At 44.1% G+C, this 10,824-nt stretch overlaps 1 protein-coding gene across 1 annotated transcript; it reads right to left on the bottom strand.

The window, feature by feature from the left end:
* Window positions 1-8,557: 8,557 nt before the first annotated feature.
* Window positions 8,558-9,908, bottom strand: LOC121561369 (putative lipoyltransferase 2, mitochondrial). Its single transcript, XM_041873953.2, has 2 exons — window positions 8,939-9,908; window positions 8,558-8,839 (listed from the first exon to the last, which is right to left on the bottom strand). Exons 1-2 carry the CDS (start codon window positions 9,381-9,383, stop codon window positions 8,604-8,606), a joined length of 681 nt encoding a protein of 226 aa, XP_041729887.1. The 5' UTR covers window positions 9,384-9,908; the 3' UTR covers window positions 8,558-8,603.
* Window positions 9,909-10,824: the final 916 nt, after the last annotated feature.

The raw sequence follows: 10,824 nt of genomic DNA, 5'->3' as shown, positions 1-10,824 counted from the left end.
AGTCAAGTCTGAGGAGAACCAGGGGCTATATCTGTTCTTAGTTCTGAATTTTTTGAATGGGGCATGCTTATTTAAGATTGAGAGGAAAGCACTTTTAAAGAACAACCAGGCATCCTCTACTGACGGAATGAGGTCAATATCCATCCAGGATACCCGGGCCAGGTCAATTAGAAAGGCCTGCTCGTTAAAGTGTTTTAGAGAGCGCTTGACAGTGATGAGTGGTGGTCGTTTGACCGTGGACCCATTACGGACGCAGGCAATAAGGCAGTGATCGCTGAGATCCTGGTTGAAGACAGCGGAGGTGTATTTAGAGGTTAAATTTGTCAGGATGATATCTATGAGGGTGCCCATGTTTACAGATTTAGGGTTGTACCTGGTAGGTTTGTTGATAATTTGTGTGAGATTGAGGGCATCTAGTTTAGATTGTAGGTTGGCCGGGGTGTTAAGCATATCCCAGTTTAGGTCACCAAGCAGTACGAATTCTGAGGATAGATGGGGGGCAATCAGTTCACATATGGTGTCCAGGGCACAGCTCGGGGCTGAGGGGGGTCTGTAGCAAGCGGCAACAGTGAGAGACTTATTTCTGGAAAGGTGGATTTTTTGAAGTAGAAGCTCAAACTGTTTGGGCACAGACCTAGATAGTACGATAGAGCTCTGCAGTAGATTGCAACCCCACCCCCTTTGGCAGTTCTATAGAGACAGAAAATGTTGTAGTTTGGGATGGACATTTCTGAATTTTTGGTGGCCTTCCTAAGCACTGCTAGGACATCAGGGTTGGCGGAGTGTGCTAACGCAGTGAATAACTCAAACTTAGGGAGGAGGCTTCGGATGTTAACGTGCAAGAAACCAATGCTTTTACGGTTACAGAAGTCAACAAATGATAACGCCTGGGGAGTGATACTGGGGGTGATACTGGGGAATGATACTGGGGGCTACAGGGCCTGGGTTAACCTCTACATCTCCAGAGGAACAGAGGAGGAGTATAATAAGGATACGGCTAAAGGCTTTAAGTACTGGTCTTCTAGTGCGTTGGGTACAGAGAAAAAAAGGGGCAGGTTTCTGGGCCTTGTAGAATAGATTCAGGGCATTATGTACAGAAAAGGATATGGAAGGATATGAGTACAGTGGAGGTAAACCTAAGCGTTGGGTAACGATGAAAGAGAGGCACTGGAGGCACTGATTGAGTCGGTCTCTGCGTGTATGGGGGGGTGGGACAAAGGAGCTATCTATGGCAGGTTGAGCTGGACTGGGGGATCTACAGTGAAATAGTACAATAACAAATAACCGAAACAAGCAAGGCATATTGACATGGGAGAGAGGCATAAAGCAATCACAGGTGTTATTCGAGAGAGCTAAGACAACAGCTGGTAATGGCGACAAAGTTTGGGCTGAGGCTAAACAGAAACAGGATGCGGTACCGTATAAAGGAACAGTCCAGCAGGCATCAGCTGTATAGCTGAGTTATCATAAGGTCCGGTGAACAGCAAAAGGAAAGTTCGGAGGTAGTTCGGGAGCTGCTATAGCACTGGCGAGCAAGAGGCCACGGCTAGCATGTGCTGGCGGGCCGGGGTTGCAGATGGATCTTCGTGGTCGACGTCGTAACGGGAAACCTGTTGTAATCACATCAGACGATTTCGTCAGCAGACCAGTCGTGTTGGATCGGCGGGGCTCCGTGTCAACACTAGGAGGTCCCGTCCGGTTGACAGAGAGGTAGATAGCCGGGAGAAGGCCCTGGCTCGCGGCTAGCTCAAGGCTGATTAGCCAACAACAACTTCCATTTGATTGCAGCTATCTAGCTACGATGATCCGGTGTTAAAGGTCCAGTGAATCAGTGATTCCTGCAGAAAAACCGATATGTTCTGGGTCGATAACGCGCTGTGCAGACAGTGCAGACTGGCCGATAATAGTCCAGGCTAGAGCTGGCTGGTAGGTAGTGCAGGCCACGGACAATGGTGAGAAACCGCTAGCGGTGGCTAATGGCAAGTAGCAAGTTAGCTGGCTACTCCCGTCCGGTAGACAGAGAGGTAGATAGCTGGGATATGGGCCTGGCTCAAAGCTAGCTCAAGGCTAACTGGTGCTTGCTTCAGGGGCAGTGGTGATTAGCCAAACAGCAACATCCAATTCGGTTGCGGTTAGCTAGTTGCGATCCGGTGTTAATGTCAAGTGATTCAGTTATTAAATGCTCTAAATGACAATATTTGTATTTGGAATTTGGGAGAAATGTTGTCAGTAGTTTATAAAATAAAACAAAAATGTTAATTTCACCCAAACACATACCTATAAATAGTAAAACCAGAGAAACTTATATTTTTGCAGTGGTCTCTTAATTTTTTCCAGAGCTGTATATATATACATATACAGTTGAAGTCGGAAGTTTACATACACTTAGGTTGGAGTTATTAAAACTAGTTTTTCAACCACTCCACAAATTTCTTGTTAACAAACTATAGTTTTGGCAAGTCGGTTGGACACCTACTTTGTGCATGACACAAGTAATTTTTCCAACAATTGTTTACAGACAAATTATTTCACTTATAATTCACTGTATCACAATTCCAGTGGGTCTGACATTTACATACACTAAGTTGACTGTGCCTTTAAACAGCTTGGAAAATTCCAGAAAATTATGTCATGGCTTTAGAAGCTTCGGATAGGCTAATTGACATCATTTGAGTCAATTGGAGGTGTACCTGTGGATGTATTTCAAGGCCTACCTTCAAACTCAGTGCCTCTTTGCTTGACATCATGGGAAAATCAAAAGAAATCAGCCAAGACCTCAGAAAATAAATGGTAGACCTCCACAAGTCTGGTTCATCCTTGGGAGCAATTTCCAAACGCCTGAAAGTACCACGTTCATCTGTACAAACAATAGTACGCAAGTATAAACACCATGGGACCACGCAGCCGTCATACCACTCAGGAAGGAGTCTCCTATAGATGAACGTACTTTGTGCGAAAAGTGCAAATCAATCCCAGAACAACAGCAAAGGACCTTGTGAAGATGCTGGAGGAAACAGGTACAAAATAATCTATATACACAGTAAAACGAGTCCTATATCGACATAACCTGAAAGGCCGCTCAGCAAGTGAGAAGCCACTGCTCCAAAACCGCCATAAAAAAGCCTGACTATGGTTTGCAACTGCACATGGGGACAAAGATCTTACTTCTTGGAGAAATGTCCTCTGGTCTGATGAAACAAAAATAGAACTGTTTGGCCATAATGACCATCGTTATGTTTGGAGGAAAAAGGGGGCTGCTTCACAAAATAGATGGCATCCTGAGGAAGGAAAATTATGTGGATATATTGAAGCAACATCTCAAGACATCAGTCAGGAAGTTAAAGCTTGGTCGCAAATGGACAATGACCCCAAGCATACTTCCAAAGTTGTGGCAAAATGGCTTAAGGACAACAAAGTCAAGGTATTGGAGTGGCCATCACAAAGCACTTCTGACCCACTGGGAATGTGATTAAAGAAATAAAAGCTGAAATAAATCATTCTCTCTACTATTATTCTGACATTTCACATTCTTAAAATAAAGTGGTGATCCTAACTGCCCTAAGCAGGGAATTTTTACTAGGATTAAATGTCAGGAATTGTCAAAAACTGAGTTTACATGTATGTAGGTAGGTGTATATAAACTTCCGACTTCAACTGTATATTCTTCATAGCTTTCTATTTACCACCACAAACCGATGCTGGCACTAAGACCGCACTCAATGAACTGTATACGGCCATAAGCAAACAGGAAAACGCTCATCCAGAGGCGGCACTCCTAGTGGCCGGGGACTTTAATGCAGGGAAACTTAAATCCGTTTTACCTCATTTCTACCAGCATATTAAATGTGCAACCAGAGGGAAAAAAACTCCAGACCACTTTTACTCCACACACAGAGACGCGTACAAAGCTCTACCTCGCCCTCCATTTGGAAAATCTATCCTCCTGATTCCTGATTACAAGCAAAACCTAAATCAGGAAGGACCAGTGACTCGGTCAATAAAAAAGTGGTCAGATGAAGCAGATGCTAAGCTAAAGGACTGTTTTGCTAGCACAGACTGGAATATGTTCCGGGATTCTTCCGATGGCATTGAGGAGTACACCACATCAGTCACTGGCTTCATCAATTAGTGCATCGATGACGTCGTCCCCACAGTGACTGTATGGACATACCCCAACCAGAAGCCATGGATTACAGGCAACATCCGCACTGAGCTAAAGGGTAGAGCTGCCGCTTTCAAGGAGCGGGACTCTAACCCGGAAGCTTATAAGAAATCCCGCTATGCCCTCTGACAAACCATCAAACATCAAACAGGCAAAGCGTCAACACAGGACTAAGATCGAATCATACTACACCGGCTCCGACGGTCGTCGGATGTGGCATGGCTTGCAAACTATTACAGACTACAAAGGGAAGCACAGCTGCGAGCTGCCCAGTGACACGAGCCTACCAGACGAGCTAAATTACTTCTATGCTCGCTTCGAGGCAACACTGAAACATGCATGAGAGCATCAGCTGTTCCGGATGACTGTGTGATCACGCCCTCCGTAGCCGATGTGAGTAAGACGTTTAAACAGGTCAACATTCACAAGGCCGCAGACGGATTACCAGGACGTGACATTTTAAACCGGTCCCTGACTGAGTTCTGTAATACCAACATGTTTCAAGCAGACCACCATAGTCCCTGTGCCCAAGAACACTAAGGTAACCTGCCTAAATGACTACCGACCCGTAGCACTCACGTCTGTAGCCATGAAGTGCTTTGAAAGGCTGGTCATGGCTCACATCAACACCATTATCCCAGAAACCCTAGACCCACTACAATTTGCATATCGCCCCAACAGATCCACAGATGATGCAATCTCTATTGTGCTCCACACTGCCCTTTCACACCTGGACAAAAGGAACACCTACGTGAGAATGCTATTCATTGACTACAGCTCAGCGTTCAACACCATAGTGCCCTCAAAGCTCATCACTAAGCTAAGGACCCTGGGACTAAACACCTCCCTCTGCAACTGGATCTTGGACTTCCTGACGGGCCGCCCCCAGGTGGTAAGGGTAGGTAACAACACATCTGCCACGCTGATCCTCAACACGGGGGCCCCTCAGGGGTGGGTGCTCAGTCCCCTACTGTACTCCCTGTTCACTCATGACTGCATGGCCAGGCACGGCTCCAACACCATCATTAAGTTTGCCAATGACACAACAGTGGTAGGCCTGATCACCAACAACGACGAGACAGCCTATAGGGAGGAGGTCAGAGACCTGGCCGTGTGGTGCCAGGACAACAACCTCTCCCTCAACGTGATCAAGACAAAGGAGATGATTGTGGACTACAGGAAAAAGAAGAGGACCGAGCACGCCCCCATTCTCATCGACGGGGCTGTAGTGGAGCAGGTTGAGAGCTTCAAGTTCCTTGGTGTCCCCATCACCAACAAACGACCATGGTCCAAGCACACCAAGACAGTCGTGAGGAGGGCACGACAAAACCTATTCCCCCTAAGGAGACTGAAAAGATTTGGCATGGGTCCTCAGATCCTCAAAAGGTTCTACAGCTGCACCATCGAGAGCATCCTGACTGGTTGCATCACTGCCTGGTATGGCAACTGCTCGGCTTCCGACTGCAAGGCACTACAGAGGGTAGTGCGTACAGCCCAGTACATCACTGGGGCCAAGCTTCCTGCCATCCAGGACCTCTATACCAGGCAGTGTCAGAGGAAGGCCCTAAAAATTGTCAAAGACACCAGCCACCCTTGTCATAGACTGTTCTCTCTGCTACCGCACGGCAAGCGGTACCGGAGCGCCAAGTCTAGGTCCAAGAGGCTTCTAAACAGCTTCTACCCCCAAGCCATAAGACTCCTGAACATCTAATCAAATGGCTACCCAGACTATTTGCATTGCCCCCCCACCCCCCTATTTTATGCTGCTGCTACTCTATTATCTATGCATAGTCACTTTAACAACTCTACCTACATGTACCTATTACCCCAATTACCTTGACTAGCCGGTGCCCCCGCACATTGACTCTGTACCGGTACCACCTGTATATAGCCTCGCTATTGTTATTTTTTACTGCTGCTCTTTAATTATTTGTTACTTTTATTTCGTATTATTTTATATTGTATTTTTTATGTGATTTTTTTTGTGTGATTTTTTTTTGGTATTCTTTCTTAAAACTGCATTGTTGGTTAAGGGCTTGTAAGTAAGCATTTCACTTTAAGGTCTACACCTGTTGTATTCAGCGCATGTGACAAATAAAATTTGATTTGATTTGATACTTTCCAAATGCACTGTATAAACCCAAGGTTGATGATTTACTGCCACCGAGGACCTCAGCTCTGCCAATTTTGTTGTTGTTGAGATCTGTAACCAAGAAGTCGCTCTGCTGTACACGATGATGTCATATAGCTGAGTGAGTCTATACATTTAACATAACTTGTGCCAGAATAGTTTGCTCATATAAGGAAACTATTATTAACCTGTGTGGACTGGATGATGGTCATTAATGCCTGGTAAGTTGGGGCGGCAGGTAGCTTACTGGGTAAGAGCGTTGTGCCATTAACCGAAAGGTCGCTGGTTCTAATCCCCGAGCCGACTAGGTGAAAAATCTGTCGATGTGCCCTTAAGCAAGGCACTTAACCCTAATTGCTCCTGTAAGTCGCTCTGGATAAGAGCGTCTGCTAAATGACTAAAATGTAAATGTAATTAATGAGGCAAAGCCTGCGCCCATGGCTGCCCTCAGCCCTGCCGTCCCAAACCCCTTCCTGGAGCACAGCATACGCCTCAGCTCCTCCACTTGCCTATCCTGTAACAGGGCCTCTATCTGAGCTCTGGTCCATGGATTCTGAATGGGAAAGAACAACATCCCAAATTAGCTACACATTCAGCACTCTCTTAATTACATTGTTAATGGCATGTCAACAGTTACACACCACTGACTTGCTTGAGTAAAATATACAATACCCACTGCTTTAGCATTATGGTTGAGCTACACTGGAACTGAACAAAAATATAATCTTGGTTGTTGCTAAATGTAGCCTAATCTTATTTGTTTATACATAATATCCTCTTAAATCTAGACATAGATCTGGGCCCTTACAGTTCCATGCTGCATCTGACAGTCCATGTCAGGTTAAGGAGTCTGACATTTAGAGAGTGGGGGGTCAGACAGATCCATTGCTTTTACACCCTTTCTAAACTAGGGCTACAGTGCAAGTGTTGGGGGTGGAGTAGAGGCTGCATGAGCCTGGCTCTGTACTTTTCCATTTGTAATAAGAAAAATAGGTTCAATTGTAATAGATCTGGCACCAGGCTAGGTCCTGCCCTCCATTACAATTGTATTTTATTATTATTTTTATTTTACATTTTAGTCATTTAGCATTCATGCAGTGCGATTTATAGGAGCAATTCGGGTTAAGATTTTTAACCTAGTCGGCTGGGGGATTCGAATCAGCATGCTTTCGGTTTCTGGCCTAACGCTCTTAACCGCTACTAGTAGGCAGGACACACGCACAATGCAGGGCTTTCAGAAGACCACCGAGCTGAAGAACATATGGCATTTGCACCAAGTTAGTGCACCGTCCATAAAAAGTGTTAGCTATGATGATGACACTGACAGTTGACTGACTGACCTTATCCATTGGTAAATAGCCTTATCAAGTCGCACGGCAATTTCGGTCCAGGTCTCCGTTGTTCTCCATAGCAGGATATTGTGCAGCAAAACATCAAGCTAGCTAGCTACGTAGCTAACGTTAACCAACGTTAGTTTACAAAACTAGCAAGCTAGCAATAGGCCAGGCAGGACAGAACGTCCCTAGTTATCGGTCTTGACGTTGTCTGTTTGCTTTGGCTACCGAAACTAACAAAACCGATATAGCTAGCTAGCTACATAGCTAAAATATAAGGGAAATGTATTGTCTAACAAACCGTTAGGACGCTAGCTAACGTTAGCTTGCTTGACTCAAGAGTGGCACTGGTGGTGTTGAGCGACCGAGCTAGCTAGCTACCCCATGTTATCTGCAGTGGTCATCTGGCTGGCGTAATCACCCTTGAAAAACAGCAAACTAGATAGTTATAATTAGTTATCTAGCGTAGCAACATAATGGCCCCTCATTACCACGCGTGTCCTATCTTGGCACTCAAGTTGTCTTTATTAATGTTAAACTAGTTAGCTAGCTACCTTACTTACTTATAGTCTTAGTCCTTGCTAGACAGAGGTTCGGTTACCACAGCCACAAAGTCAAAATTGGCAATATCATAAAAAATCATTAAACCAAATGAGCTTTTCAGTCTTAATTTAAGGTTAGGCATAAGGTTAGCAGTGTGGTTAAGGTTCGTTTAAAAATCTGTTACATTTTAGAAATAGGCGGGGTTTAGCCATAATTATGACTTTGTGACTGTGGTAACCTGTGACCACCAACTAGTAGCCTTCAGTCGCGCGGCTACATTTGCGACCACCATAACATGAACAGCTGGCGCATGCCCTCACTAGCACAATTTGGGAAACGTAGTTTCTTAGCTGACAGGTGAGACCGGGAGAGAGAGAGAAAACAAAATTATGATTGTGAAAATATACATGTTTTATTTACTGTGCATTGTTTATTAATTGTTATTAGAATATGCTCCATGATGCAGTGTGCAGTCAAACTGTTCACTGAAAGTTTCCAGCAGTCGTGGGATGGATTCTTCAATAGAGACATCTCTTCCCAGTTCTTGACTGAGGGATGTGACACCTTTCCCTACAATCCCACATGGCACAATGTTTTCAAACCAGCCCATATCTGTGTTGCAGTTCAGTGCCAAGCCATGAGATGTTATGTATCTCCCACAATGGATTCCTGAAAGAGGAAACATTTGACTGTAATATCATGAATGACACATTGTTGCTGTAAACGTTGCAAAAATTGGGTAATCTTTAAATCAGAAGGTTAACCTACCTATGGCACATATCTTGTTGTCTCCAACCCAGACCCCAGTGTCTGGGGAGGTGGATGCTTTTATCCCATACTTTCTGCAAAGGTTGATGACAGTCCTCTCCAGCTCACAGACGTACCATCGCACGCTTTTCTTGAAGCAGCCCAAGTTGAGTATTGGGTAGCACACCAACTGCCCTGGGCCATGGAAAGTTATGAGTCCGCCACGGTTGCTACGAAAGAATTCAGCACCAAGGAGTTTGAGTCTTTGCTCCTCTTCGAATGGGTATAGTGCCTGTCTGATTCCAATGGTGTAGACTGGCTGGTGTTCACATAGTAGCAGAGCATTGTGCAATTTGTCTTTAGAATCCAGATGTCTCCTGATATAGAGTTGCTGTACTTGTAATGCACGCGCATAGGAAATACGACCCAACTGGATCACTTCAACTGCTGCTTTTGAAGGGTGCATTTTTGATGATAATTGAGTGTTAACTCCTTATTCAAGGTTTTCAGAAGACAGACAATGCCAAGTTTCTATTGTGAAAGACAAAGTACCGTAACATAGACCATGCAGCTCGCCTCTTTCACAACGAACTTTGCATCCTTTGACTGTGTCTGATAATGCCTGGCTCCATGATTCAAAGTTATCCAGTGTCGGGAACTTGTAGATGGGGGCAGATACGTTGAAAGTAGCTAGTCGACTATTGTTAAATTGTCATCATCATTTGTAGTCTGTTTGTTAATGACTGGACATTGGCGACATAATCAATAGTGTACATCCTTGAAATCCATGCCATGGGCGCAGCCATATTAGAATCGTTAATTTATCTTTAGTGGCGGTTCAACCAGCTGAGTGGTGCGTTATCGCCACCAACTGGACGGGGTTGTAACCGCAAGCCTTTCTGAAATGAGGTACAGAGGGCCACGTTACCGCCCTCTGGCGTTTTATTGTTCGAACAACATCAGAGAGAAAATATTTACTTTGAAAATACATACTTCCTTCCTCCTTTCCCTAAGGTAAAAATCTGGTAGGCAAATAGTGGATTTGTGAAAGTTAATGGAACCCCTTGCTTTCACCCATCTGGCCTGTTCGATCCAGGATATGGAGACAATGATACGTTGATTTTCAGTGGTGGAAAAAGTACTCAATTGTCATACTTGAGTAAAAGTAAAGATACCTTAATAGAAAATGATTCAGTAAAAGTGAAAGTCACCCAGTAAAATACTACTTGAGTAAAAGTCTAAAAGTATTTGGTTTTAAATATACTTAAGTATCAAAAGTAAATACAATTATTTTATTTTTATTGACGGATAGCCAGGGGCACACTCCAACACTCAGACATAATTTACAAACAAAGCATTTGTGTTAAGTGAGTTGGCCATTTGGACCATTTTGGGAATTGGACCATTTTCCTGTCAAAATGTAATGAGCACTTTTGGGTGTATGGAGTAAAAAGTACATTATTTTCTTTATGAATGTAGTGAAGTAAAAGTAAAAGTTGTCATATTTTTATGTAAATATAAATAGTAAAGTAAAGTACAGATACCCCAGAAAACGACTTAAGTAGTACTTTAAAGTATTTTTACTGAAGTACTTTACACCACTGTTGATTTCATAAGTACCTGAACCAGGCCTGGGTGTTGGGGGTAGAGGTGGTATCTACCTTCATGTCAATTTCCCTCCATCTACACTGACCTGAAAAAACAGGACTGGTAGTATTTATAAATCAGTGCAGATGAAAGGAATGGAATGAGGGAGTCAATTTAGATGATTGTCATGCAGCCCTGATTGGTTCCTTGAGTGTTTAAATTAAGTGGGGAGACATACGTCTTACATTGAGTGGAATCAATGTTTTCTTTCACTAGTAGCTCTGTAACATTATTCAAACAAGAAGGGCAGGTCTAGGAGT

The sequence above is a fragment of the Coregonus clupeaformis genome, chromosome 5, assembly GCF_020615455.1.
Source record: "Coregonus clupeaformis isolate EN_2021a chromosome 5, ASM2061545v1, whole genome shotgun sequence".
In the NCBI taxonomy this organism is placed as follows: domain Eukaryota; kingdom Metazoa; phylum Chordata; class Actinopteri; order Salmoniformes; family Salmonidae; genus Coregonus; species Coregonus clupeaformis.
This window is presented reverse-complemented; position numbering and strand designations above follow the sequence as displayed.

Excerpts from the sequence above, each read along its gene's own strand:
- LOC121561369 (XM_041873953.2), bottom strand. The coding sequence starts at position 9,383 with ATGCACCCTTCAAAAGCAGCAGTTGAAGTGATCCAGTTGGGTCGTATT. Across the intron at positions 8,840-8,938 it reads CAACAAGATATGTGCCATAG|GAATCCATTGTGGGAGATAC; the intron begins GTAGGTTAACCT and ends TTCCTCTTTCAG.